This window comes from Zosterops lateralis, assembly GCF_965231275.1.
Source record: "Zosterops lateralis genome assembly, chromosome: 6".
Taxonomy (NCBI): Eukaryota; Metazoa; Chordata; class Aves; order Passeriformes; family Zosteropidae; genus Zosterops; species Zosterops lateralis.
This window is the reverse complement of record NC_139761.1, coordinates 26,426,140-26,453,168: the sequence shown is the minus strand read 5'-3', so window position 1 is coordinate 26,453,168 and position 27,029 is coordinate 26,426,140. Positions and strand designations below refer to the sequence as shown.

Sequence of the window (27,029 nt, the reverse complement as noted above, 5' to 3'; positions counted from 1 at the left end):
AGTATCTCTCAATGTCAGTTTTGTCTTCCTTTTTTTTTTTTTTTAAGCTAATGGATAGCTAGATCATCAAACTAAGCATTTGAGCAGCAAAGACTTCATGGTGATCTCCACTGCAATTTAAATTAATGTGCTCAGGTTTGTAGTTACAGTATTTGGGTGTAATTTGTGAATTTTGATCAATTCTCAGTTATTAGATAGATTTTCTTTGCTACTGTGTTATCTGATATAGGAGACAGCAAATCAGAATGAAAGGGCCACACCTGTAAGTTATTAAAGAGGTTGCTTCAAAATTACCAAGGAAAAACCCATGTTATATAGGTATCTTCTGAAAAAGACATTTTCCTTTATTCACAAAAATTACAACGTTGATACACATTGATGGCTTGGTGCTTTTATTTGTTAGGTTGCAAATCATATTCTAGCTGTTTGTTGCTAGCTTTATTTTCCAGCCTGTCTCCCCTGTTTTATTTTTCTGTCAGCTATTTTCAGGTTCTCTCTTTTTGTCTTCCAAAACTCGCATCTGATTCCTGTCCTTTTTAATTTTCTTTTTCCTATTTGTCCTTTGCTGAAGTACAATGCTGAGTCATCTGCTGCCATGCTGAATTGCTGCTTCAAAAAGATTCCTTTTCTAACCTGGACTAACACCACATGTTCTGTGGAGAGAGTAGGAGTCTGACAGAGCACATTAAAAATGCTTAATTAATTAAAAATGAAGGAGGGAAGTAGATGACATGGGCCTTACTTCTGTGTAGAGGTGGTGGTTTTTTTTGGTTTTTTTTTTGTTTGTTTGTTTGTTGTTTTTTTTTAATTTTTTTTTTTCAATCTGCTCTTGTGTAATGTCTATGACTATAAAAGAGTAAAATAAAATTCAGTTTAAAGTGTTTCATATGTTTTCTAGTATGCTCAAATCAAGGAATGCATAGGTTATTGGGATGCAGGACTTGGTTTTACTTTAAATAGTTTTGAGTGTGGTTGTGTGCAGCAATCCAGGTAGTCAGCACCTGGCTTTGTGTTGACACAGTCCTGCATTTCTAGAATCTGACCTTGCTGATTTTATTGGAGGTTTTATGCTCAGTTTTGTTTGTTCCCTTATGAAAGATGAAGATTCAGTTGTTATAAATGAATGACTAAAGATTTTGTTGCCTTGATGATTGAATAGTTTGTCCTTGAATAACCAATATGGCTTTTAGCATTTATGGAAGAGGTGATTTAATTTTGGTAGTGAAATACTGCAAATGAGGTAGAGCTATAAACAGACAGCTGCAAGAATTTCTAAGAATTCTTCATTAAACAGAAATTATTAAATGCTTCAAGTCTTCTTTGAAGGCTTAACTTCATTGAACTGTTCCTGCCAAGTGCACTTTGCTCTCTTGCAGAACCAGTTGCAATTGGCAAATTACTCAGCGCATAGAAGCCTACTTATTGAGGCCAACCAAACAGAAATAATAACAATAACAACAATAATAGTAATGGATAAAAATGAAACACACAAAGTAAAAATCTTTGCATTTAGTAATATAAAGAAATCCAGGAAACTAATGGATAATTAAGATATAGTTTTGCAATACACATAGACCACTTTATACATCTGGGAAGCTGTTGAACCGTATGGAAGTACAGAAATGTGGAGTTAAATAACATATTTGAATTATATTTTAACGTGTAAATAACATATTTATAATGTTGTGCTTTGCTTAGTTACTTCTGTACTAAATTATTTTATTGCATTTCTATTAGAAAAATTACTTTCACAAGATACAATTTTGTGTTGTAGTATTGTAGGAAGATCTTTGCTATTTTTCTTCTTGGTTCACTGTAAAAGATAAAGTAGGCAAGCGATAAGCTTAAAAAATTACTTTGTGGCTCATTAATTGCATTTATTATGTATGTCAATTTTCTTCTTCCTTATTTCTATTCCTTCAGCATGGACAAGAAAACCACACAGAGCATAGTGTCCTAGAAAGCTAGAATTTATGTTAAAACAAAGAAAAAAAAAAACCCAATGAAACAACAGGAAAACCCAGAGGCCTTGGGCAATAGTCTTTAGTACCATGTTTAGTAACTTCAATATTAAAAAGAGCAGTGAGACATTTCAGGTCCAGCAGACATCAGAGGCAGCAGGCTCTGCTGTGGCTGTGCTGCAGCACCATCTAGTGCTGCACGACCTGCCCAGCTGTTGCCCGTGCTGCTAAGGAGGGAAAAAAGAATTAGGGAGGGATGGCAAAAGGGGAAAGTTTGCTATCACATACACAGAACTTTGGAGCATTACCAACAGTAATTTGCAAGTTTTTAAAAATATTTTTTCTGGAAAAAATTATCTTTAGGAATGTGTCAAGTTTAGCCTATTTGCAAAATAAAAAACTTGATCTTGTAGTGGTAACACTGGTGTAGAACCTTCAGAGAAATATGTGTGCCTTTTTGTACATATATTTATATGTATCTGTATCCTGGCTACCTTGAAACATTCAATATCTACAGTGAATTTCTGCTATTTCTCTATGTCAGAAAAATACCAGCTCGGTAATGCCACCAGCAGGAGAACGTGCTTAAATTAAGTGTGTCTCTGAAGATGGAGACACCTATAACCCCAGACCTTCCTGTTGGATACAAAATTAAAGTTTCTTTAAGTTTGCATAGGTCACTGGGTAACAATATTTTGGTTGTTTTTTCCTGCTGTTTTGAAGGTTTTTTTGCGGCACACCCACTGTATGCTTGACATAGTACAGACCATACAGACACAATGTGGCTTGTGCCAGGTCCAAAATAAACTGGCAGCAAAATCAGCAGTAACAGCAAGTTATGGCAGTTCAACCCATCCATGAGACCACTGCTGTTATCAGCCCCTCACTCTCCCAGGCAGCTCCTAAGGCAAGCTCTCTCTCTGTAACACCATGGTTCTCTTACTGTTTTGCTTACAGTTCACAATTTATTTAAATCAAAATGAGCATTTATATTTTGTGGTAAGTGTTATTACAAAATCAGTTTTCTGGAAGAGAATTTAACAACATCCTAGAAACATAATGTATCCAGCATGATAAAATTTTAGTATGAGAATGTCCTTATGCCTTAAGCAGAATAAGGAATTTTGTTTAACCTCTTTTAAAACACTCAGGACCATCTAAATATCTAATATCTAAATATGTTTCTAAATAGCAACATGATAAACTTCTTTTATCCAAGTGTATCTATCTTTCACTGAAAAAACCAAAACAATCCAAACAAAACCAGTGAAAAAGATGTAAGGCTGAATTTGAGATAGCTGATTATGAGAGTTGGCATGGATCTTCAAAAGTATCTATGCTCTGTCTTAAAAATCTCTCTGTGTGTTTTCCTTTCCTTTCTTTCTGCCTATGAAGTTCTGTAAGAATTATTCACACATAGCACATACAGCTGGGCACATCAAATGTGAATAAGAAGCAATGTGAAATATGCAACAAAATATTGTACTAAATTTGTGTGTGGGAAGAATAAGGAGCTTCCAGTCCACTGAAGCAATGATTAGACCAAGATTTTTGTTGGTTTTGTTTTGTTTCTGTTACTTTGGAACAATATGTGCATTCATTTAACTATGGAATAAAACTATTTGGTCTTTTGCACAGTTTCATTTCACTGCAGCTCACACGAACTGAAAGAACAGCTGAATAACTTGATATGGAAAACTTACAAGTCATGAATATTGGATGTAACAGCTGTTTTCTTTAAAAAATTTGAATGATGTAATCCCATTGCTTAGAAATGTCTAGAATGTGACAGTCAATTACTTGGAATAGGAGAAGAAAAACTGGTTTTAGCCAGCCTTTTATTTCCTAGGAAAGACCATGTTTAGAGTTTTTCATTATTAAATCCTTCAAAGCAAAATCTAAAACTGTTTTTGTATTATGAACTTGACATTTTTTATATAGAAGAATAAAAATGCAGTCCTTGTTCAACCAATTTATTTTATTTATTCTCTGTGAAATTTTAGAAATGCAATTTAGAGAAATTGTTTCTCTGCAGCAAGCTTACTTATCTTTTGGTTTGTCAGGAGGATGATGAAATGTTATAACAGAGAAGTCTCACTTCACTTAGTCTTTGAATTGCAGTATGTCTCTTTAAATATGTCAACTCATACTTTGTAATGATAATGCATTGAGGATTTTTTAATAGGATACTAAACTTGAATGGTGTGAGTGAAATCTGCAGCTCCAACTGTTTTCAGTTCAGCTGTTTGCCAGAATAACAGGGGAGTCAATGTGTGCACTCCAAGCAGGTCTATTTAATTCCTCGTTTCCTGGAAGAAAGAATTTGAAAGTGAAAGGAGGAACAGATCAAACCTTCAGTCTCTGCTGGGTGCTAATGGAAGATAGGCTGCAGCAAAGGGGTTCATAATAGGAATGCAGTGAAAAAAGTGATTCTCAGCTTAAAGTACAGTAATGAAAATGCCAAAGGTGGTATGCACTGATATTCCCTTTATTGAAAGGAGAGGTTAATATCTCTTACCTGTCTTTCCCTCACATTGGTGCATTTCTTCCTGTAGTTATTCTGAAGATATTAAATAAATGAGAATACAGGCAACTGGACAAGGACTTGGGAGAGATTTGTTATTAAACTTTAATTTTTAGTTATGGAGGTAGACTGTATTTATAAAATTCATCTGCTTTGCTTTCACTTTATTTGTTGTTACTAACTGAAGTGTTTTCCATTTCTGCTTATAATGACTTGGTGGGGTGCTAAGGGAAAATTTTAGGGGAAATAATAAAACCATCTATTCATTGAATCTTCATTAAGTTTGAACATTCCCACTTCTGTATTTATTGGTTATTTAGCTGCAAGAGAATAAAACTACCCTATTCTGGTATTTTCAAATCCACAAACTGAATTTTATCTTAAAAACTTTAGGAGAAGAAAAGATTATACATCTAATACTTTTCTTGAGACCCACCTTGAATTCTTTGATGTACTCCAAGCATAGCTACACTTGTGTGAAAAGTAGAAAAGAGATCTGAATTTTGGTCTCTTTTTTCATCATTGAGAATCACAGGCCCTAATAGGTTGTAAAACAATTTTTTTTTAATCATACACATTTGAGTCACCTGTACAAAGTGGATATCATGGGGAGAAAGCCTATTCTGCTTTTGAGAGCTTTTCCAGTCAAAATTTCTTTGTAAAATTTTGATTTAAATTAATTGATTTTTTTTCCAGTGAAGACTTTTTTAACTGGAAAATTTGAAACTAGTTTAACTTCTTATCCAGGTCAATTTACTATACTCATAAAAGATCAAGTTGGTTGCAAACAAGGACTGCATTTTTAGTCTTTTATACAAAAAAAATGTTGACTTCATAGTACAAATCATGTGGGCTCTCTGGTTGGTAAAGGTTACCTCAAGGGGAAAAGCATAGGAATTAAACCTCAAGCAAAAATATGTAATTGAAAAAAGTTACAGTGATGTTACAAGTTTGAAATTAAATCCCTTCATATAAATTGAGGTTTTTTTCCCTAAAAATAACTGCCAAACCCCTCGTTATTAACAAATGAATAAATATATTAATAAATTTAACAAATAATAATACTACACACATCCCCCTCAGTAATTCTATTTAGACTTTATAAGTCAACACAAATGATGAAATTGATTGTGGGTGTCACTTCATTGAGCATTTTACATAACCCCTCCAAAAGTATTTGTATTTCAGGGAAAACATATGACTCATTCATTAATTCTAACCTCAGATGTTTTCCTTCTGGCCATCTCTTTTACATCTCTAGAAAAACTTGCTGAAAATAAGTCCCATTTTACAGAGTTAGCAATAAAGATCTTTCAAAGCACTTACGATGAAACTGTCCAGCTGTGCTGAATTGTCCTCCTACTATGCAGTGCATCTTTTTTTTAATCAGCTCATGTGTATTTTTCTGCTTATATTTCTTTCACCATTGATTTTGATTTTATGATTTTTGGTTTAACTTTATGATTTTTACAGTTTCCTAATTAGGATAGTAGTCCATTTTCAGCTTGTCAGTAGACTTGGTGCCTTTCTCACCCAACCTGGCTCATCTACTGCTCCCTCCTGGAACAGGGAGTGCAATCAACAAGTGAAAACTACCTAGAAATGCAAACAACATTTTGAGATGTGCTTCTTGGAGTTACCCCATATTAAAAAAAAAAAAAAAAAAAAAAAAAAAAAAAAAAAAAAAAAAAAATCTTCTCTTGGGAATGTGTGCACACGGATGAACTGGCTGACCAGTACAGCTCTAACGTATATGGTCAGCTGAGCTGTTTGTCATGGTTCCCTGTGTGAGGTTAGGTCTGCCACTATTGGAAGTATGAGGATGGGTGGGAACAAGAAAGCTGATCCATGAATTAAAAAAAAAGAAAAAGGGAGGGGGGGGAAAGGGGGAGGAATGAGAATGAACAGAAAACGAGGGTGTGGGGGTATGACTGAGCCTTTAAACATGACTTAGAAATAGTTCGACAGCCAGAGAATTTCAAAGGAATCCAGGGCAAACCAAAATCCAGGGTTACCACAGGCCTGTACAGAAGAGGGAGCCCTTTTCAAAATAACTAAGGGGAAACTAAAAGGTATTGTTATTGAGTCCAGCTGTAATAAGTTCAACTACTGTAAGTTATTTTCTTCTCTCATTTAGAATGTAATAGTTCATTATTACAAATGTGAACATTGCAAAAGTAACAGACTCTGTTTTGTAAGCAATGAGTCTCTCCATTAGGGAAGTAATAACTTCCTATTAATACATTTGTTCCAAGCATATGATCTACCAGGTCCTAAAATAACTTCTAAGCTTCCTAATATTAACCAAGTAGATATTTCCACTCTTTTCAAAGCTTAAAAACATAAGCTGAAGTAAATTTCGGATCAGATATTCAATTTTATGCTGTGAATTAGAGGGTCTCGTCTCCAAGATCAGCTTTACAGGGTTACCAAGTGACTGATATGATACTGGATTCCTTCCTGTCATAATGCCATAAACATTCTGCTGGAACTTAGGTCAGTGCTTAAAATAACCTTGCTAATTGCAAGTCTCCAAGTGTCGTCTGAAATTTCAGAGAGCTGCCACACAGCAGATCTGGATGTTGAGAAATCGCTACTGTAGTTCAGAACGTGCAGGGGAAGAGCAGACAGGCCTAAACTTGATCTGCACAATAACACAGGTAGAGGCAGGAGACAATTCTCTATATTTAGTGTAAAACAAAAGCTGTTGACTCTGCACTGAAGATGGATTGGGTTACAGATCATCTATGGCTTGCTTGTCTGTCTTTTAAACAGACATATATTTTTTGAATTGCTGGTTGCACGTAACTCCTTTAGCTGAGCAAAGGAAATGGGACAGTCCTTTTTTTTGCAAAGCTGATAACTGAAAACTCTCCTTCCAGTATTAGAGGTAAGAAACTGTTAAGCTGAACTATTTTACAAAAGACTAAAAAAGTGTAAAGCAATAAATTTTCAGTTTGATTTTTTAACAGAGAAAAGCATTTTTAATAAATCAAAACCTTTTTCAAGATCTTTAGAAATATTGCATGACCTAAATATATTTGGTTTGAAACAATACATTGCGTTTCCTGTGCACTGTGGATCTAACATGCAAAATGGACAGATTTTTTTTCTCTGTAGATGTAGATTTCTGAATTCTTCAGTCTCTTTCACTCCCTGTTCTACACACTGTAAAGTTTCTGCAATCACAATCTTAGGCTTAAACAATTAAAACCTTTCACTTCTGAAGGCAAAAAATATGTTTATCATGTGTAAATTTCTTGGTCTCCTGTTTCCATGTGGAGCATTAACTTTTTACTGGGTGTTGAGGTGAAACCTAATGCTCAATCTTCTCTATTCTCTTAGACATTACTCAGCTAACTTTTTATAGGTCACGGTATAATTAGAAATAGACACTTTAAGATTCTACTTGCATTACTTTGGCAACAATTTTGACCTATATTTGTAAAAAGAAGTGATTGGTAAAGGTCTAGGAGAGCATCAGACTGAAAAGAATGTTAATAATAATTAGTAATAGTAAACAAGGAACTTCTTAATTATATGCAGATTTTACTAATTCTATTAGAACCTTAATGAATTCTGTAGCTTTTCATTTGGAGACCAAATATCCTGAAAAATCTGTTGCTTATCACAGTTGCACGAGTTTAGCAGACCATTTAAAAAGTATTCTGAGAGTTGTACGCTTTCCAAAGCCCTTTGTTTTAGTTTTGTTCTCAGCTCACAAAATTCTGTGTGTGCCATATCCTGAGGAAAATGCTCAGACCACTCAAATGCATCTGTTCTCTCTGCAAAATTATTCATTCTTTTGAAATTGTATCTACAGGAAAAGTTCAGGATTATTTTTTTTGTTAGCCAAGGCTGTTTTCTTCAAAGATTTGCATTGGATTAAGATGATAAAGCTTTTTGACTTCTCTGAAGCAAAAGTTGGCACTGGATAGAGAATTGTTGATGTGTGCTTCTACAAGGTGCCAGACGAATGGGAAATCAGCCCATAGATTATGGCAGCAGTTGCATCTGTTATTTGGATAGGAATTTTTCATTGACTTCTAAAAGGTTTTTATTTTTGCTCTTCAGCTGCCCATGCATCAGTGGCCACTTGCTCTTGTTTAGACTTTGCTGGCTAAACAAGTTAGTATGTTCATCTCTGTAATGGCAGTTGCCATATTCTTCTCCAAAGTGCTATTTGTGAGAGTTTCATTTAAAGCTCAGAAAGAAGGAGTGGAAAATTCTGCTACAGCTTTATGTGCTTAATACTAGGCTAAGTGTAGTAGGTGCCTATTATTGTTCCGTTTCATATCCTTTTCAGATTGCTGCTTCATATATTGAGATGTATCAGTAAATTAGGAGTCTGAATTCATTCTATTCCATACAAGAAAAACTAGAGAGGTGTTTTTGCTCTTCTGTGGGTATGTCTATATTGGCATTTTATTTTGGATTGGGAATGTGATTTTGAAGTAGATCTGCTGTTTATCCCTATTTAGCACTCTTGGGTTCATGCTGGAGAGCAGTCCCTCCATCCACAAACTTAGCTATTGCTCACAGTCTTTGCCATGTAAAGGCTTCTTTTTAAAATTTGCTTACTCGATTCCTTTTTTCTACTTATGTTTCATTTATTGCCGCATCTGTAGCAATATTTTCTTTTGCCTTTCTTCTGACTAGATACCTTTTTGTGCAAATAGATTTTGCATATAATGTTGATGTGATTACTTTGAATGAGATACGTAGTTGGTACAGTAATTGCCTCTTCCATATCTACTGTTGTACTGATAAGTGAAGAAACTTTCTCAGGAATTGATACTTCTCATGGTTTACTTTGTTTTTGCCCTATGCTTACCTCAGACATAAAATCAGAAAGTGTAGAGTGAAGTTCAATTCTTATTATTACCCGAATTTCATTTTAAGTCTGCAAAAGGATTTTTCATAAATTATAAACATCTTCAGCTGAAATTTATGAATTATTTTGATGATCCTGATCCCACCTGACATTGTAAAAGACATCAGGAAATATAAACAATAGTGGTAAATTTTAGAAATTCTTCATACTTTGAAATTCAAGGGATGGTAGGATTAATGTTTTGGGAAACATTACAATGAGCAATTGTAATGTTCTGCCATCCTTCATGCTTTAGTCTTGGAGAGTGAGACACCTCTATTAAGAACTATGGCCTCCCTTGACCTCTTATTAAAAGAAATAAACAATTGGTATGGGTTTTAGTATGTCTTCTTGCTGGAAGTTAATTTATAGTAATGGCTGAGAGGAATCACAATGTTCTACATAACATATTAATATTTGATTAATGTAGGACATTTTTGATTAATGTTGGGCAGGATATTGAATTATAGTCAGTGGCAGAATTTTAAGAGAATGGATGTAGAGGGGATATATAAATACATTGTTTGACAGACTTAGTGTTATCAATACTATTTCAAGAATTTCTCAGCTGACCAAGCTTCCCATTGGCTCAAAGCAACTCAGTGTCTTACAAAATTCTTGATGAAGTGATGAAAATGTGTCTGTGAAAAGGCCTCAATATTTAGGAGCTGTAAGAGAAATAAAAGGAATTGTTTTAAAATAACAATGTTTCTTCCATTTTACTCAAACTTGCCAAGATTGGCTGATCTGACTGTGGCTTGGCGAGGAAAGGAAAATATGTTTTGTTTTTCTACAGCCTTATGGATTTCATGTTTTGGTAAAAGATGACCTGCAGACAAATACATTGTATTTTTGAAATGTTTTGAAAATACAAAATGTTCTTTTCAAGACTGTTGCGCAGTAAAACTGCAATGATTGCTGTACAGTAAAACCTACCAGAATGAGAGAGTGGCTCAGTGTGCAGGGGCATTTTCGGTGCCTGTGCAGGGTGAGCAGCCAGGCTCTGGCAGGGCTGGTGGCTGCAGCACAGTGGGCCAGCAGGGTTACTGTATTTCCAGGCTCACATCCAGCCCAGCCTGGCATGGACACTTCAGCTCAGAGGAAAGCCTGTGACCCAGCTAGGCCTCTGCAGAGCCAGCCCAGTTGTTCCAAGAAGAATATGGAAATATGAACACTTGCAATTTATGTGCCATTTGCCTTTCCTCTTCCCTGTCTATACTTTAGAATATGACAATTCAGGGATCCAATGCCATTTATTGTGATTCTTATTATCAGAGGAAGAGGTAAGATTTGACTTTGTCTAAATTTAGAATTCAGTTCAAAGCTAAATTGATGATGACTATTTTTGCAGGAGATATAAATTTTTACACATGACTTAAATGCACAAACACACATTAGAAGCTGAAGCCACATAGGTACATTAACTTCTGCACAGACAAGTTTGGCTATTGAATTTCAAAGGATTGCTTTTTACAAGCCCAGGCATGGAAACAACCTTTCTCTTTCTCATTGAGCCTGCACAGTGGCAAGACTTACACTCATCGCTGAAAGATACAGTCTAGACAAAGATAATTTATAACTTATCTCTTTAGCTTGAAAATAAGATGGCATATTAAAAAGCCTGTTCAGAGATAAAACGTTTACTGTCAGCACAAGAAACAGTTTATCTCACAGGCCATGCCGTCTTGCTTTCCTAAAGATGGAAATAATGCTATGAAGTGCTCTATAAATCAAGGATCTTGTTCCAGTTAGCAACCTGTAATAAATATATTTTCCTATATATATACATATGTGTACATGAAAATGAATAAATATTTAGATAAACACTGCTCATTTCCTCCTTCTTTCAAGGCACTTCAGTCCTACTGTGTAGTGCACAAGTGCTTTCTCAAGAAGCAATGTTTTAACAGCCATTAAATGTGTCAGTGCTTTACACCAGAAAATTCTCTCGTAAAGCCAAAAATCAGTGCCATGAGAATTATCCTAATAGAGCACAAACTGTCTTCTCAGAGCTGTCACACTGGAATATGCCTTGTAGGAATATGTTGTTGGAATGTGCTCTACATGTGTTGTAACATGTAGATTACAAGTAATTACAAGTACAGTGTATTTTAATATTCTAACTAAAATATTATGTCTAATTTAAATATTGAGACACAATTCTAGTATTAAAATACTTATGTCTGTCATGCTTATATTTATAAGCAGCCAGAACAAGTAACTATTGTTGACAGAGAATTTTAGTTTCCTTAGAGAAAATTTGATTGTAAAGAAGTGCTTTATTTTGTAGATATGGCAATTTTTATTCACCTATCTTAGAAGGATTTTGGACCAATTTGCAAAATCTGAGTTTTTCATTGCTTGCTACTTATACAGCACATTTTTTACTTCTAAATCAAAAATTCAAGGATACTGTAGACATGAATTTTTTGAAAAGAAGATACTATACACAAACTTTTAAGTATACACTTAAAGATACAATATATTTTAATATATTAATATTATAGACATGCAGGATGACAGTGAGATTTGGCAATAATCAGATAAGTATAGTTAATGTATGTTATTTGCTTTTGTATGTAAGCATGTAGTTTGGATGTTTCAGATAGCTTTGAATGTCATTCCAGTCCTATAAGTACATATTTCCAAATTAATCTTCATTATAGTCCTTCTAAAAAAGCCTGTAAAAGCCCCTACCCTATTTTTCCTTTTGTGGATGTAAACCTGGTATTTCTGGTCAAAAAACCACAGGAGCATTCTATGTGACACATGTACGTAACAGAAACTAATGAGGAACAGTATTTAATATATCATCTAATCAGAGATCATAAAAATCATAATCATCGGGAACTGTAGTGACAGGACAAGGGGAAATAGCTTTGAATTGAAAGAGAATAGGTCTAGGTTAGATATTAGGAAGGAATTTTTTACTGGGGAGGTGGTGAGGCTCTGGAACAGGTTGTCCAAAGAAGCAGTGGCTGCCCCATTCCTGGAAGTGTTCAAGCCAGGTTGGATGGGGTTCTGAACAACCTGGTCTAGCAGGAGGTGTCCCTGTCCATGGCAGCAGGGTTTTGGGACAAGATGAGCTTTAAGGATCCTTCCAGTCCAAATCATTCTCTGATTCTGTGATAAAGGACTTGATTAGGCTGCTCAAAGAGTTCTTTGCATAATTAAATAAATACATTTCATGTACAATTGCAGAATTTAAATTAGAATTAAAATCTTGTATATTTTAGATTTATTTAAGATATACAAATATTTTATTCCTAAAATTAGTTCCTTTATTTCTTCATTCACTAAAGATGTTAAATATGTAAAATACCTTTCTTCCCGTGTTTCAAACTGTTCTTCCTCAACACAGCAAATTTAGGTGGTTTTCTGATAGCTTTTTTTTTTGGTGTTTGCTTTTATGTGGTATGTGGAGATCTATTAATTTATGCATTTATATAATATTTTTCTAGCACAGCTTTATACATTCTAACTCTGTCTCTTACAATACAGGAGGTGATATCCAGAATGGAAGAAGCCTCCTGGTAGGCTGGGTAGGTGGTAGCTGTTTCAGACTACAGGAAGTGCCTCCAGATGCTCAAAGTGCTTTGTAACTGTTGCTAACTCACTAGGAGATCTACAAGGGCTTTCCAGCTGACTTGAATATTTGTCATTCAGGAGAGATGACTGGAAGGTCACAAACCTCAAACCACATGCAAGATAGACTCTAAGGCTTCTTTTCCATGTTTCTAAACAAAGCAAAAAAAAACCTCTCAGTAATTCCTATAAGGTTTCATTGATTAAATGTTAGCTTTTGGTCTTTTCCAACCAAAATGATTCTATGATTCATTAAACAATGTAAAAGGGAAACACGGTGCCAATAAAGTGAAGTCTGATAATAAAGACCAAGAGAGATTCTGTCCCTTTGTCTTAAATAATGACTGATGGAAAATAACTTCAAAAACATGTCACAGAAGCTCTTGGAGGCTTAGCTGCAGTGATATAAACAGCCACTCACCTTGAAAACTTCCTATCATGCTATCAATTTTCATTACAGAAGACCTGGCACAGATGGTAGTTCTTCACTTCTGACTCTTCATATCTCATTTGAGATAAGAATAGAGTCTTACCATCTTCAATTCTGTTATAGTCACTAAGCTTCAGTTGAAGAGAGTGAACGAGTAAGTCTTCTTTGGCTTAAATGAGCCAAAATATTTTGATTTAAATTGTTCTGTTGTGTTCTGCATGCCTCTGCAGTACGCCTGAATTTTTCTCCTGTGTGAACTTGAAGTTCCTTTTATTCAGTAGTTCATTGCTGTCTAAAATACTTCATGCTATTTATGTAGGGATATATTTTGTTTGTAATTCAAAACTTCATTATTTCAAGAATGAGACTTTTTTCCAAGAATTTTTTTCTCTTTTACCTAAACTCTTCTCTTAAGGTCAGCTGTTCTCAAGGAGCCTTATTAAAACTACTGAATTTAATAAATTACTTGAGTATTTTAAAAGAAATCTATAAACTTTAAAAATAAGATAGATGCCCTTATTTTCTCATAGAAACAACAAAAACAGTTTGTCTCACCAGAAAATAGAGCTCAGACAATAAAGATCCTATGGACCTGCAGAACACTTAAACAATTCTTGAAATTTTCTTATTCTATGCCAAGAGTTATTCCAAATCTTCTTTAAACTAAAAATTAGGAGAGAACAAGAGTGGGACACATTCAAAGCTGAACCGTCAGGGTTAATAATTTGTCACATAGACATTTAAAACTCACTGTTTTCAAAAGGATAACCAGTTTTGCTGGAAAGTTATTGAACGATTCATGCAATAGCATTGAGTTCTGCTAGCTACTTCATACTGTAAATAAAATTATGGAAGTTATAATCAAATAATAGCAGTGGTCTTCTTTCTGAGTCTTCATATAGAGGATGATTTTTTATAGCATTCAATTTTTGTATGTCTTTCATGAAATGGTCGTAGGGGTTTCCTCACAACCAGTGAACTACTCTCTACACTGAGGTCGAAATCTACCTAGTCCTGGCCAGATTACCAAGAACTCATTGGCTTAGCTACTGCAGGGCATAAATGTTCACTGTGAATAAAATATACTTCCATTTGCATCCTCAGTTTTTATTTGTGTGTGGTAATTTAAAATAGTTAGAAATGCTTTTAAATTACATTTAATATATATGGTATACAGAAAGCAAGAAAGTGCTGAGTAAAGAGAGTAACATAAGTAAGAATCAAAGGTAGTTATCAAGAGAGTTGGAAAATATATCCTACACTCTTCTATTATGGTAGAAAAAGTAGAGTTATGTAAAGAGGACTGCAAGGTATTTGAAGAATGTTTTAGTAAGTCTTCTCTCTTCCATTTAATAAATATGAATAGATATTCCATTTAGAGGAGTGAAATATATAACACAAGGTGAGTGTGCTTAGTATAAAGCTTACTAATATTATTTTCTTATTTCTTTGTGCTGTTAAAGCTGACGTAATTTAGAAAAGTACATATGTAATTACCATTATCCAATGAACAAGCATTTGAAGAAAGCATTTTTTTTCCAAACTTACCTCTACTACCACTTGGTTGACTAGGTATTCATAAGAGTTTGGTATTTTTCCTTTTTTGTCAGAAGTAGCTAGAAACAAAACCTGCTACTCTATTGCACAGTTTAGTACAACTTATCTTCTTGTGTGAAGAAGCGCTCTAGAGTACCTCTGCAATGATGCCTTCCAGAGTGTAGTAAAAAACTGGACTTCAGCCAGCACAAATATGACATCTTATATCAAGTTTTAATTATTTAAAAATTTTCAGAGTTAGGCTTTGATAAAGATCAGTTTGCTTCAACATGACTAAAGCAAGATTAATGAAAATTTGTACAGTTATGCCTAGAAGGAATGTTGTACAGTGTTTCCTAATTTAATAGGAAAATTCTCTAAACACAGTGGGCTTGGGAATACAAGAACATATCTTTTATTTGGAAGCTTTCAAAGGGTTTTTGGGTTGTAGCTTTGCAGAGTAGAACCAGTGGAAGGACAGGAATGTGAAAACAGTATTTAGTTGCAGAGGTTGCATCACTTCCCACAGCAACTTATTTGCTACATTCACCTTGGATTTGCAGTTTCTTACACAAGTGTAATTCAGCTGTCAATGTTACTATTGTCAGGAATATCTGAGAAGTGGTTAGCCCAAACAATAATCTTTCAGTACAATTCCAATGTACCTCATTTTACTGCCATAACTTCTTCTGTGACTCTCTTGTTCCACCACAGGTTTTAGAGTGATTTTGTACATCAGCTATTTGAAGATTCCTGGGTGAACTAAATGCTTCCTTGTAATTAAGAATCTGGCTGTGGTGAATGGTGTTCAGAGAGTCTTTTTCCATTAAATCATTGATTAAATTTAGTAGGGGAAATAAACATTTGAAGGCAACCTCTCTTCTCTGCAGCCATTCCCTCCTGCAGAAAAGGTACAGGCTGGCCTAGGTTTGCAAGACATTGCAGCTGGTTCTGGCAACTGAGCTGGAATAACTTCCAGCAGCAACTGCCCTGTTTCTGGACAAAAGGATCCTTTTGCATGTTCCCAGTATGTTTGATCCTTTGGCCCCAGCAGTGGTCCATATGGCAAAGCAAGTGCAAATTGCTGGAATCCCAACAGGAGTTTCACCATTAACATTTCAGGCATTTTTCCTCAGCCTTCTGAAGTGCTTGACGTGTGATATCATATCTTACTTCTTCCTTTCTTCTTTTCCTTGCAGAGAAACAGTCAACCAGTATACTTACACAACAAACAAACTAATAAAACACATAAACAACTAATAAATCACCACAGAGCCACTCTGTGTTTATTACAGTTACATTGAAACCATTACTATTTTAGCAGCTCTGCCGAAGAACTGATGATGTGACATCTCTTTCATATTATTTTGAAGTACAGGGATATAAGAATGTAATTCACCAATTCTGGAGATAACAAAGCACAGTGGAAACGTGCCTATTTAGAGTTCACCAAAGCAAATATTTATTTTCAAAACTTTTTTGAGAATTTTTCAATAGCAATATTTGTACAATAGAAAGCAGATCATCTTAGATTCACTTACTGGAATTTTGCAATAATTAAAATGTTCCTCACTTAAAATAATGAGAGTAAATTAATCAAAAGTAAAAGCTAAGCTGGAAAAGAGAATAATGTGCAGAAAATGATGTGGGCCAGGAAAAGAAAATATCAGTAGTGTGCATAATATCATGAGGGAAGAGCAGAGAACTTTTGAGGACCAAAGTATTTCCAAAGTTGTCAGTGTCAGCAGAAGGCAAGGGTCAGTGATCTCAGAACCCTCCTGGTAGCTGCTTTCCTTTGCATTCTTCACGCACTAAAATGCATTCATTTCTCTTCACCACTGAATGCCACAGCCATACAAGGCACACTACAGTGCTTCAATCACTTTTTCACAGGCTCAGAGTCAGTCGAGGCCTTTCCCTGGCAGTTGATTTTGCTTAGCCAAAGTCTGGATTTTTCATGTGTAATTATTTTGTTTGACTTTATTGTTTACCTAAAAATAGCTGCAAAAAAAATTATGTATAGCATTTGCTATTCAGGTTTCATCAATAATAGAAGAGAACAGAGTTACCTTTATTGTAACACTGAATGTACAACAGATAGGGAAAAATGAGAAACTTTTTCTTTGAGAAGTCAGAGTGCGTTTTAAAGGAAAAATACCATTCTAAAAGATGTTCAGAAATAAAATTCTCTCTTTTCCTTTCTATATAAGCATAAGCATATATTTAAAATCATAGACTATATTTGCATGTACAGCAGTTGTAAGATCCAGTAGCAATCTGTTTTTCCTGCTGAGGTTTTGCTGCAAGATCAAAGAACAAAATCTCCAGTATAGCTTCTTTGTCACTGATACTAACTCTAAAGCAACATATTTCAACCTTTCATCTTTCACTAGTTTCATGTACATCTTACCACAATTTCTTAGGGTCCAGAGAGAAAATACTTTTAAAAGTTAACATCAAAGCTGTTTTCATTGACTCTTGGCTTTTGTTTATGCACTTTTTCTTCATCTACGGCAATGTTTGGAATTCGGGCTATTTTAGTTGACATGGAGGGCTATGAGCAGGCTGATGGATTCAGCAGCTGCAAATTACAGGATCAGCTGTCTGGAAGACTGAGTGAAGTGGGCAGTTGGCAGCCAAATGGGGTACAACCCCTCTAGCATGAGAAATTCCACAGTCAGTGCTACAGGAAAGTCCATGAGAGGATGACAAAATCTTTACCTTAATATTGCTGTGAAACTCTGTGAAAATAAAAATGCCTGGCTGACATGTGAGATTAATGATTATCAAAATTGTTTTCACAATGAAAATCAGATTATAATATTTTCTATGAGTAAATATGATATGAAACTATACATTATTTAAACGGAGAAGATTTTGTCCACATATGTGTACAGGCTTTATAATATTACCGTTGACCTGGAACTATGCTTATTTACAAACAGATGCCAATAGGTTATTACTTAAAAATGCATGATTTATTTTATCTACCTTTATTTATTTAATCTATCATTTATTTATTTATTTTACCTATATTTATTTACTTCTGGTAAGAGCAACTGGCAATCGTGACAGCATTTAGGTACTATCTTGTGATACTGCTGTTCTTTATTTATAAATACACAGTAAAAAGGCACAAAATTATGTTCTGCTGGTTTTGCTCCATCTAATGCTGTCACCTACAAGGAGTTAGGAAGAATGAAGAGAATGAAACCATGTTGTACCAGGTCTTGATACTGAGCCTCAGTAAAATCATGAACTTACTGCACAAAAAAAAATCATGTTATGTATTTGAATTGTGTGAATTATTACAGAAAAATATTGAATTCAAAGCTGTGCTAGGTGTAATTGCTTAATTTTACTGAATTATCTATAAATCTAGGCATCAGATACAGTAAAAAGAAAAAAATTTAGAAAATGTCAACTGGATTTGACATTGTATTGTTCCCTCTCAATATGCAGGGTTTGTGCCTGGCAAGTGTGGAGAAAAGATACAAGTAAATAGGATGCAGCTTTATTAATGCTGCTCTACTGAACACTAATCAGGATTAATTTACATGGAAAAAGTTAGCATTTCTTTGTAATTTTTTTTATCCTGAAGGCTAGCAGTACCTTTTACATAGTTATTCTGTTATTGGCACAGCCTTTGCTTTCACACCACCATATGACAGTTAAAATCAAGGAAAGGGGTATTAGTAGGGACATAAATTCTTTTTTTACAAGCTTTATGTAAGACACTCATGCTGTCTATACCCTAAACCCTTTAAGAGCTGGTACTTTGCCTTTTACTGATGTGGTAGTCTTATATAATGGGAGAATGTGATTTTGGATGTGACCAAATTCGGGCTTAGGTTCTCTCCGTGCTGTAAGAAGCTGTTAATTACCTTGTGAGTACCTAAAGCACTTGGCTGTTGCTGTGTGCCACAGTAGTCTGTAAGTAAGTAGGTTTTACTTTTTGAGGAAAAATAAGCAACTTCTAGCAAGCCATGCAAAAATTAACAGCCTATGTTCTTGAATATCTGCTTCTTTCAAAACCCTAGTGGTGCTGGGATTTGCATTTAGTACAAAGTTGGTTTGTTGTGGAAAGTTTGTCTACTTCCGAATTTGAAATGCTTTTGTAGCTAGCATAATAGGGCATCAAGAGAAAACTTGTTTGAAGTGTGGGTCTGAATTCTTGATTTGGAGTATTATCTAGATTAATTAGCCAATATTTTCAGTACATTATCAAACAATTGTCAGAAGACACTTGTTCATTGTTAGTTCTTTCTTCTTATGGCTTTCTGTTTTCAACCTCTTTGAGAATCCATATGGTAACGGAATTCAGCATGTAACTGTATGTGTGAAGTTTGAAAATATTAAAAACTTGTTTTGGAGTCTGGCACATCCTTAAGCTCATTCACATAAATAGTCTAAATTGAGATATATAATTACTTTTCTGTAGACTGTGTCTAATTTACAAAATTAGTTACTGGACACAATCTATTTTTTATCCACTAAAACAAAAATTAAACTGCATTATGGCCAAGAGGAAAAAAACATTAACAATCTTGGAGAAATAAATGCAAATTCAGTTAAACCAATTAATTAGAAATATTCTTTAAAACATTTGAAACAACATAGAATTACAGCTGTACTTTTCAGTCGTGTATCAGTTATAGGTGGCTAAATGGATAATACAATCTTTTTCCAAAGCTCAGAGAGTTTTAGCTCTGTCTATGTGTCTGTAGCACACTAATCTGGTAACTAGAGTGTCCATTTGCTCACCTGGAAGTGTGTGGATACTGGAAGCCCTGAGCACTTGCAGCTCTGTATATTGGCAGGTGAGGCTGTGTGTGTCACACTTGTAAATACAGATGCTGCTTGTTCCAGCAAGGGGACTGAGGATACAGGGGAAGAGATGCTGCCTTTCTCTCAGTGCATCTACAATTGAAACTCCAAAGTTTTGTCCTCATCTGGCATTTCTGAGAACTCTTGCAGAGGACTTGATGTAACCGTCGGTGTTTTATTAAAATGAGTACCTAGCAATGGCACCTGATAACAGTTAAATCTGTACTATCTGTTGTACAAAATGAGATTTGATTTTTGGTTTAATTTGTTACATATGTGCAATTACATTTTAAATACTTTGCCTTTACTTTCATGCTGAAGATGCCAAATCCGAACTTTAAGAAATACTGTACTGTATTAATAATTTAGAAACAATCAGGTTTACTGATTTTCCTGTTACTCTACTGCCATACCAAACCTCTAGAGTATAATCAGAGGCATAAGATTTCGTTGTAATTGTCTGATATAATTGTTTCAATAGCGAATTTGAAATACAAAATTATGATTATTCTCACTTTTATATATACATATAAAAGAGATTTTTGAAGGTTTGAATTAAATTAATATTTTTTTTAATAAATAGAACTTGAATTTAAATATGCTATTAAGTCACCTTAATCTTAGTCACCTTAAGTCACTGCCAGAGATGTAGGAGAAAAACTTCTAGGGTCCAGTGCCAATTTTTGTCAATGTTTTAATCACATTTCCTTAATTGTATAGAACATGCTTTTTACACATAGTTTTCAAACATAATTGTTATAGCGTGTTGTTTGCTCAATAGCATATGCCTAAATGTTCTTTAGTATTGTGATTTGTCCTTTCACAAAGAAAACAAAGAGTAGAATGAAATTATTTTACACTGTATGCAGTACAACCTTAGTAATCTGAAACATTAATATTAAAATTGGAGGATACCATCCCATCAAAAGTTTAGCTTTATAACCTAGCAACCCATATTTTCTTTCTCCTTTTTCAACACAGCTGTTTTCAGCTTCTCTGTTTTCCCTCTTTCTCCTTTACCACCAATCTGCTGTTCAATTTTGTGCCCAGTGCAAGACTATGCAAAAATCAGTGCCCTGTCACCACCACAGACAACAATGGGTAGCAGAAATAGCTTATTCCCATTGAGTCTATCCCAGGCCAGTCCTGCTTGGTTATAGAGGTTAGATTTAAATTCTGTCCAAGTGAATCTTTTTGATGATGGCACGGACCAGATTCTTTGCATTTTCTTTGCATTTTTACTGGTGGGGGCACGGGGTGGGGGTGTCGAAGAGAGGGAGACAGCTCCTGGCAATCTTATAATTTTCATTCCTATAGCTGTCTTCTAGGATGTCACTTTATGGTGTTAGTTTTCTGCTTGTGATTCATGTGATCTTGTTGTGCCATCCTTCTTTATTGTATGTTGTCTTTGCACTCACTGAGCAGCACTGCCAAACAGGACAGCTGCTGGTTCAGTTGCTGTAACACTGCCATAAAACAAAAAAGAAAAAAAAAAAAAAAAAAAAAGAAAAAAAAAAGAACAGAAAAAAGTCTGGATGTATTAATTACAGTGTATTTCCTCTATGAAAAAATCTATTCTGCATTTAATTAAAAGTACATGAAAAGTAGATCTGATCCATGAAAGGACCATGCCCTTAGCTAAATATCTACTTTATTTTTCCATTACAGGATATTTGTGAAGATATATCTGATCACGTTGAACAAATTCATGCTCTGCTAGAGACTGAGTTTTCCCTGAAGCTTCTGTCTTACTCTGTCAATGTGATAGTCGATATCCATACAGTGCAACTACTCTGGCACCAGCTACGTGTTTCTGTCCTGGTTCTGAGAGAACGTATTCTCCAGGGACTACAAGACGCCAATGGGAACTACACCAGGCAGACTGATATTCTGCAAGCATTTTCTGAAGAGACTAAGGAGGTACAGTAACTAAATCCAATTTAAAGAATTTCATCTGTGTTCAAAGCAGCTCATCCCTTTTGCACATTCAAAATTACTAAGAAGACAGCTTTCAGGGTGACTTACTTCTAGATATTTTGCTAAAATTGTTTTAATTTTTTTTAATTTTCAGCTGATACCTGTTCTTGTTGAACCAAATTAGTGCAAATTAAGATCATCTATTAGAAACATCATGCTAGTGGCTAGCAATGTTTTCTTTTGATTGAAATAATTTTCAGAAAGGATTTGAAACACTTACAAAGTTGCATCTGTTCCAAAGTTGTTTGTCTGGTCATTTGGGTATTTAAGGTTTACAGCCAATTCAAAAAGTAATTTAGACATTTCCATCCTGCATACAGAAATGCAAAACTTACAAAAAGTTTCCAAAACTGTCCAGCCTAGGTCAACGTTTCTTTATAGCAAGAGAATGGTCTTTAATTTGAGTGGCAATTCTGCATTATGGCTTTAAACAGTCCCACATTTTATCTGCTAAATTAACTTAGTTGAAAGGACACTACTGGCCTGACTTTTTAAACTTAAAGAAGATAGACATTTTTCACATTTAGGGTAATTAATGGTTAATAAATAGCATGTAGAAGATTTTTCATTTGATAGTCCTAAGATTAAGATAAAATGCTTTTGTTATGGTTAGATGAATTTATAGAAAGAGACCTCCAGATCAGTGCAGTGAATTTTGTGACCTGTGTTACAGAGGAAGTCAGAAGACCCCAAGATATGTCCTGAATTTCATATCCCTCAAGTTCAAAGAGAATGTGAATGTTTCTCTGCTCCAGTTGGGTTTTTTATTTGTCTTTGGCACAACAAAGTGGGTGGTCCAGAAATCAACGTCAGAGATGCCCAGGCCCACCTTCCACACCCCCTCTTCCTGATGTGTACATACCTTTCAGATTCAATTTCTGCTTTGCTGATGCTGGTAAACTTCTAGCAGGTCTGAAGGAAATCTACTCTTGTCTTCATGTCCAGATTTGTGAATTAGTGGGAAGTCATTATTTTATGACAAGGACATGGTAATTTCAAGACATAAAGAAAGTGTATATTCAGATACTAAGAAACAGGAAATTTTCCATCTGGATCTGATTACAACTGCTATAAAAAACATCTTTGCTATGGAGAGAAGGAAAGATTATTTTTCTGTAGGGAAAACACGTTTTGCCAGATAGGCTTACATGGTGATATAAAAGACAAAATATACTGACATCATTCTTTTTATCCACCCCAATTAAAACATAAATAATATTTTATATATTTAATGGCTAGTAATTGCAGGAACACAAAGTTGATATCAAGTTTCTTCCCTATTTCTTGAAAATGGTCCATAGAAATTTCTCTGCAGTTTCTAACCTTTAGGTATTAAACTTTTTATGAAGTATATTGATACTGGCTTTAGTTGATAACATAAATAAATAAAATATAATGTAGAGACAATTGTATCTACTGTTACCCATTTTTTTTAGTGTTTGGATCTTTAAAGGAAGTATTACTACATGAAAAAGGAAAAAAAAATAACTAGGGCACTCCTATTGGTAGCCATACAAATAATTAAATTTAATATTTTTCTGGGATAAAAACATGGTAGTACTGGCATTAAATAAAACTCATCTGAAGCACACAGTTCAGAGGCTGCTTGGAAAATTGCCAAGTAAGATGGTTTAATGCATATAATTGTAAATTTTATTAATGTAAATAAACACATTTTTAAGAGACAAAGGAATGGAGCTCATTATTCAGAAAAAATAAAGGCCTTTAGGGTCTTGGAAAGGTTTTGATTTATGTATGGTTTTACATTTTCTAATAATTTCCTGAAAATAGAAGGACAATGCAGCTTGTTTAGTCACTATTTTCCTTAACAAATGCAGCTCCAATATATAAATTTGACAGATTTATAGAAAATTCCCCTTTTTATTCTGAGCTGTTGACAATGCCATATTTTTGTGACATGGAATCTACATCTGGATAGAATTTGCTAGAGATACATTCCGTATCCAAGACTATGGCTGATAAATACCCATCTAGTGACTTTTTTCTATAAATATTTTTAGCTGGAGGATTTTATTCTATTTTTACTTTAAGTAAAGGATGGGGGAAGGGTGGATGGAGTACAGGGCTCAGAAGTTGTATGTTTTTATGTTTATGGGTGTTGGCAAACAATAGCCTTCTTTATCAAGATAATTCCTGTTCAGACCAAATCCATGTAGTTTATTGTGAGATGGAGAGATTACGTGGTTACTGCAGCATCTTCAAGCATAATGCTAAGGGTCTTTAAAATATGGATTTGGGCAGTGTAGTGAGACAAGTTGTTCCAGAGAATAATTTGGACATAAACCTATTGGGGACATTCAGGAGTTTGCTTCAAAAACCATCATGAGAACAAACCTGGAAAGAAAGACCAGTATACTGATTTAGGGATGTAAAATTAGAATTCTAGAACATGAATTTCTCCCCTTTATGATTTTTTTTAAAGTAGTCTCTATAGAGAAAAGTCTCATATATATATTAGAAGATCTACTGAAAATATGCTTAACTGTATGCTAAATATAATTTGGCTGTGAATGTTATTTACCATGCAGTTTTGGATCTTAATCTCATCAGATTTTTTTTTTTTACTGTCCTTCAAACAAGACCAAAATATTTATAAACATTAATTTGACTTTGATTTTAAAATCTCATTTGCCGTATGAGATGGTCTCCTCTGGGCTACATCCATGTTTCTGAGATTGAAGGACTTCCATTGAGAAAATATTGACAAGGAAGCAGGTCAGGCTGGAGGCTTAACATTATAGTTTGCTTTTCGTGTGTCATTTTTCATTTGTGCTCTAAATGTCTGCCAAATAAATTTCCAAGTGATAATGCTACAAAAAATTGAAATGTAATTCACAGTCTCTATCTTATAATTATGGGAACAAATGTCCTCATTGCTACATGATGCTTAGAAAAAACATTCTTCCAATCAACTGAAAGACTGTAGAACTGCATGAATTTTTGAGAAAACAAGATTAACAAGGAGACTGGTACACTCAGCAGCCCCCCAAGGTACCCTCCCTCCAGTTTGATGTAGTTAACACAGGAAATACTTCAAGTCTGCAGCATAGAATTTCTCAGTCCCCACCTACAGAGTAGGTAAAACTGAAAACAGAATTAAGTGAGGAAAATACCAATACAAAAGTGACTTGCTGTTTTTAGGTAACTTGCTGTACCAGACTGAAATGGAGCATCTTTCAGCTTACTGCCATTTTTACTTCCAAAATACTTCAGAATGGTTAGCTTATCTACAGAGTAATGCAAAAAGAGGCAGGTGAGTGATGAACTCTTCTCTAGATGTTAGGCAGTGAAACACAGGATTTTTTTTTTTGGTTTCATTGCTTCGTGTGTTCTATATATGAAAATTAATATTCAAAAAAACACCATTTCTTTGTGTATTTCAGGATCGTCTTGACTCTTTAACTGAAGTTGACGATTCTGGACAGTTAACCATCAAATGTTCTCAAAATTACTTGTCCTTGGATTGTGGTATTACTGCATTTGAACTCTCCGACTACAGCCCTAGTGAGGATTTGCTTGGTGCTCTGGATGATATGACCTCCAGTCAAGGGAAAGCAAAATCATTTGAATCCTGGAACTACAGTGAGATGGATAAGGAATTTCCAGGACTTATCAGAAGTGTGGGTTTACTTGCAGTAGCGACAGATTCCATTGCTTCCCAGTGTAATGAAGCATTGAAGGAGAAGGAAAATCATGTACCTCTTTCAGCAGAAGATGGAGAAAAAAGCAAAGACAAGAAAGCATCACATGATCACTCACTAGCATCTCCTTCTGGAAATTCCTCTCTTTCTAAAGGACCTTTATCTGAAAATGGTGTTTTACCTACTGACAGCAAAGCAGTTTCCATATCAAAGGATCCAGAGTGCAGTCTTCTACAGCACACTGGTGAAAATATCAAACACGCTCACTGTGAAAATTCAACACCTAAGAGGTCCATAAGAGACTGCTTTAACTACAATGAAGACTCTCCTACGCAGCCTACATTGCCAAAAAGAGGTCTCTTTCTGAAAGATGATGTGTTTAAAGATTATATGGAATCCAGTGATTTAAAAAGGCAAAAGTCTCAAATAGTTAAAAATGAAATGAGTAGAAGTACACCTTCATTGTTAGATCCACCAGACAGGTCCAAGCTTTGCCTAGCTTTACAGCCGCCCTATACTAACAGTCCATCTGCAGTTAGTCAGTCATACGATTGCTTAAATACAATAAGTGATAAAAATCTTGAGTATACAATAAATAATCACTTTAAAGACAGTCCCATAATTCTAGGAAAGTCTACTTTCTACACCTGTAAAGAAAAATCAAAGCACAAGAAGTCTCATGATTCTCCAGAGAAAGTGAAAACTGAGAGAACACCTGGAAGTATGTGTAAAACAGCTCCAACAACCCAAGCCAGAAAAAGAGAGTGTTCCTCTTTACAGAATGGAATTACTTCTCATAGCTCTAAGTCTCTGGAGGAGACAGAAACAGATTCTTCTGTATCGTCAGATTCTTGTATCCAGAGAGACCCAAATGGGCAATCACAAGGTAAAACTGAGCCCTTCAGTTCACCAACACGTAGCCAAAAGAGTGCTTCTTCAGCTGGTTCTGAGCTTTCCAACTCCTCCCCTCTTCTACTGAGAAGAAAGAAAAATAAAAGCTTATCCTCAACACCACACTATACTCAAAAAACCAGTAAGGACAGTGAGGTGTGGTATGGGTCTGATGAATATTTAGCACTTCCTTCACATCTCAAACAGACTGAAGCATTAGCTTTAAAACTAGAAAATTTGACGAAGTTGCTGCCCCAAAAGCCAAGAAGAGAAACCATTCAAAACATCGATGACTGGGAGTTGTCAGAAATGAACTCAGATTCAGAAATGTATCCGACATACCAGACAAAAAGGCACAAAAAAAGGGGAAGAATTTCACCAAGTTCTTCAAGTGATATAGTATCCTCCTTAGGTGACAGTATTGAATCTGGGCCTCTCAGTGATATTCTCTCTGATGAAGATCTTTGTATGCCTGTATCTTGCATTAAAAAATACAATGAAGAAAAGTCAGAAAGGACTGCTGCCACTCAGCCCACTGGGAATGAGACTTCTCCTTCAAATAAATCAGCTTTAATTCATCAGCTGATGCAAGATATACAACATCAAGAGAATTATGAAACCATATGGGAAAAAATTGAGGTAAGATAGTAATCCTATATTCTTTGGCTGTGTTCTTGAGAAGCCTGTGTGTGGAGATGGAACTGCTGGCAGTGATAGTGTTGCTTTTTTGTTTTCTTCTAATGCTGAAAATCATCTCATCTTG

General features: G+C 34.9%; 1 protein-coding gene across 1 annotated transcript in view; it reads left to right on the top strand.

Moving 5' to 3' along the window:
• AKAP6 (A-kinase anchoring protein 6) overlaps positions 1 to 27,029 on the top strand; it is a 254,431-nt gene that overhangs the window by 52,944 nt on the left and 174,458 nt on the right. The window contains exons 3-4 of the mRNA XM_083862864.1: positions 21,405 to 21,656; positions 25,118 to 26,905. Of these exons, the coding sequence (XP_083718990.1) occupies positions 21,405 to 21,656; positions 25,118 to 26,905 (2,040 nt within the window). The remainder of the gene's footprint in view (positions 1 to 21,404; positions 21,657 to 25,117; positions 26,906 to 27,029) is intronic.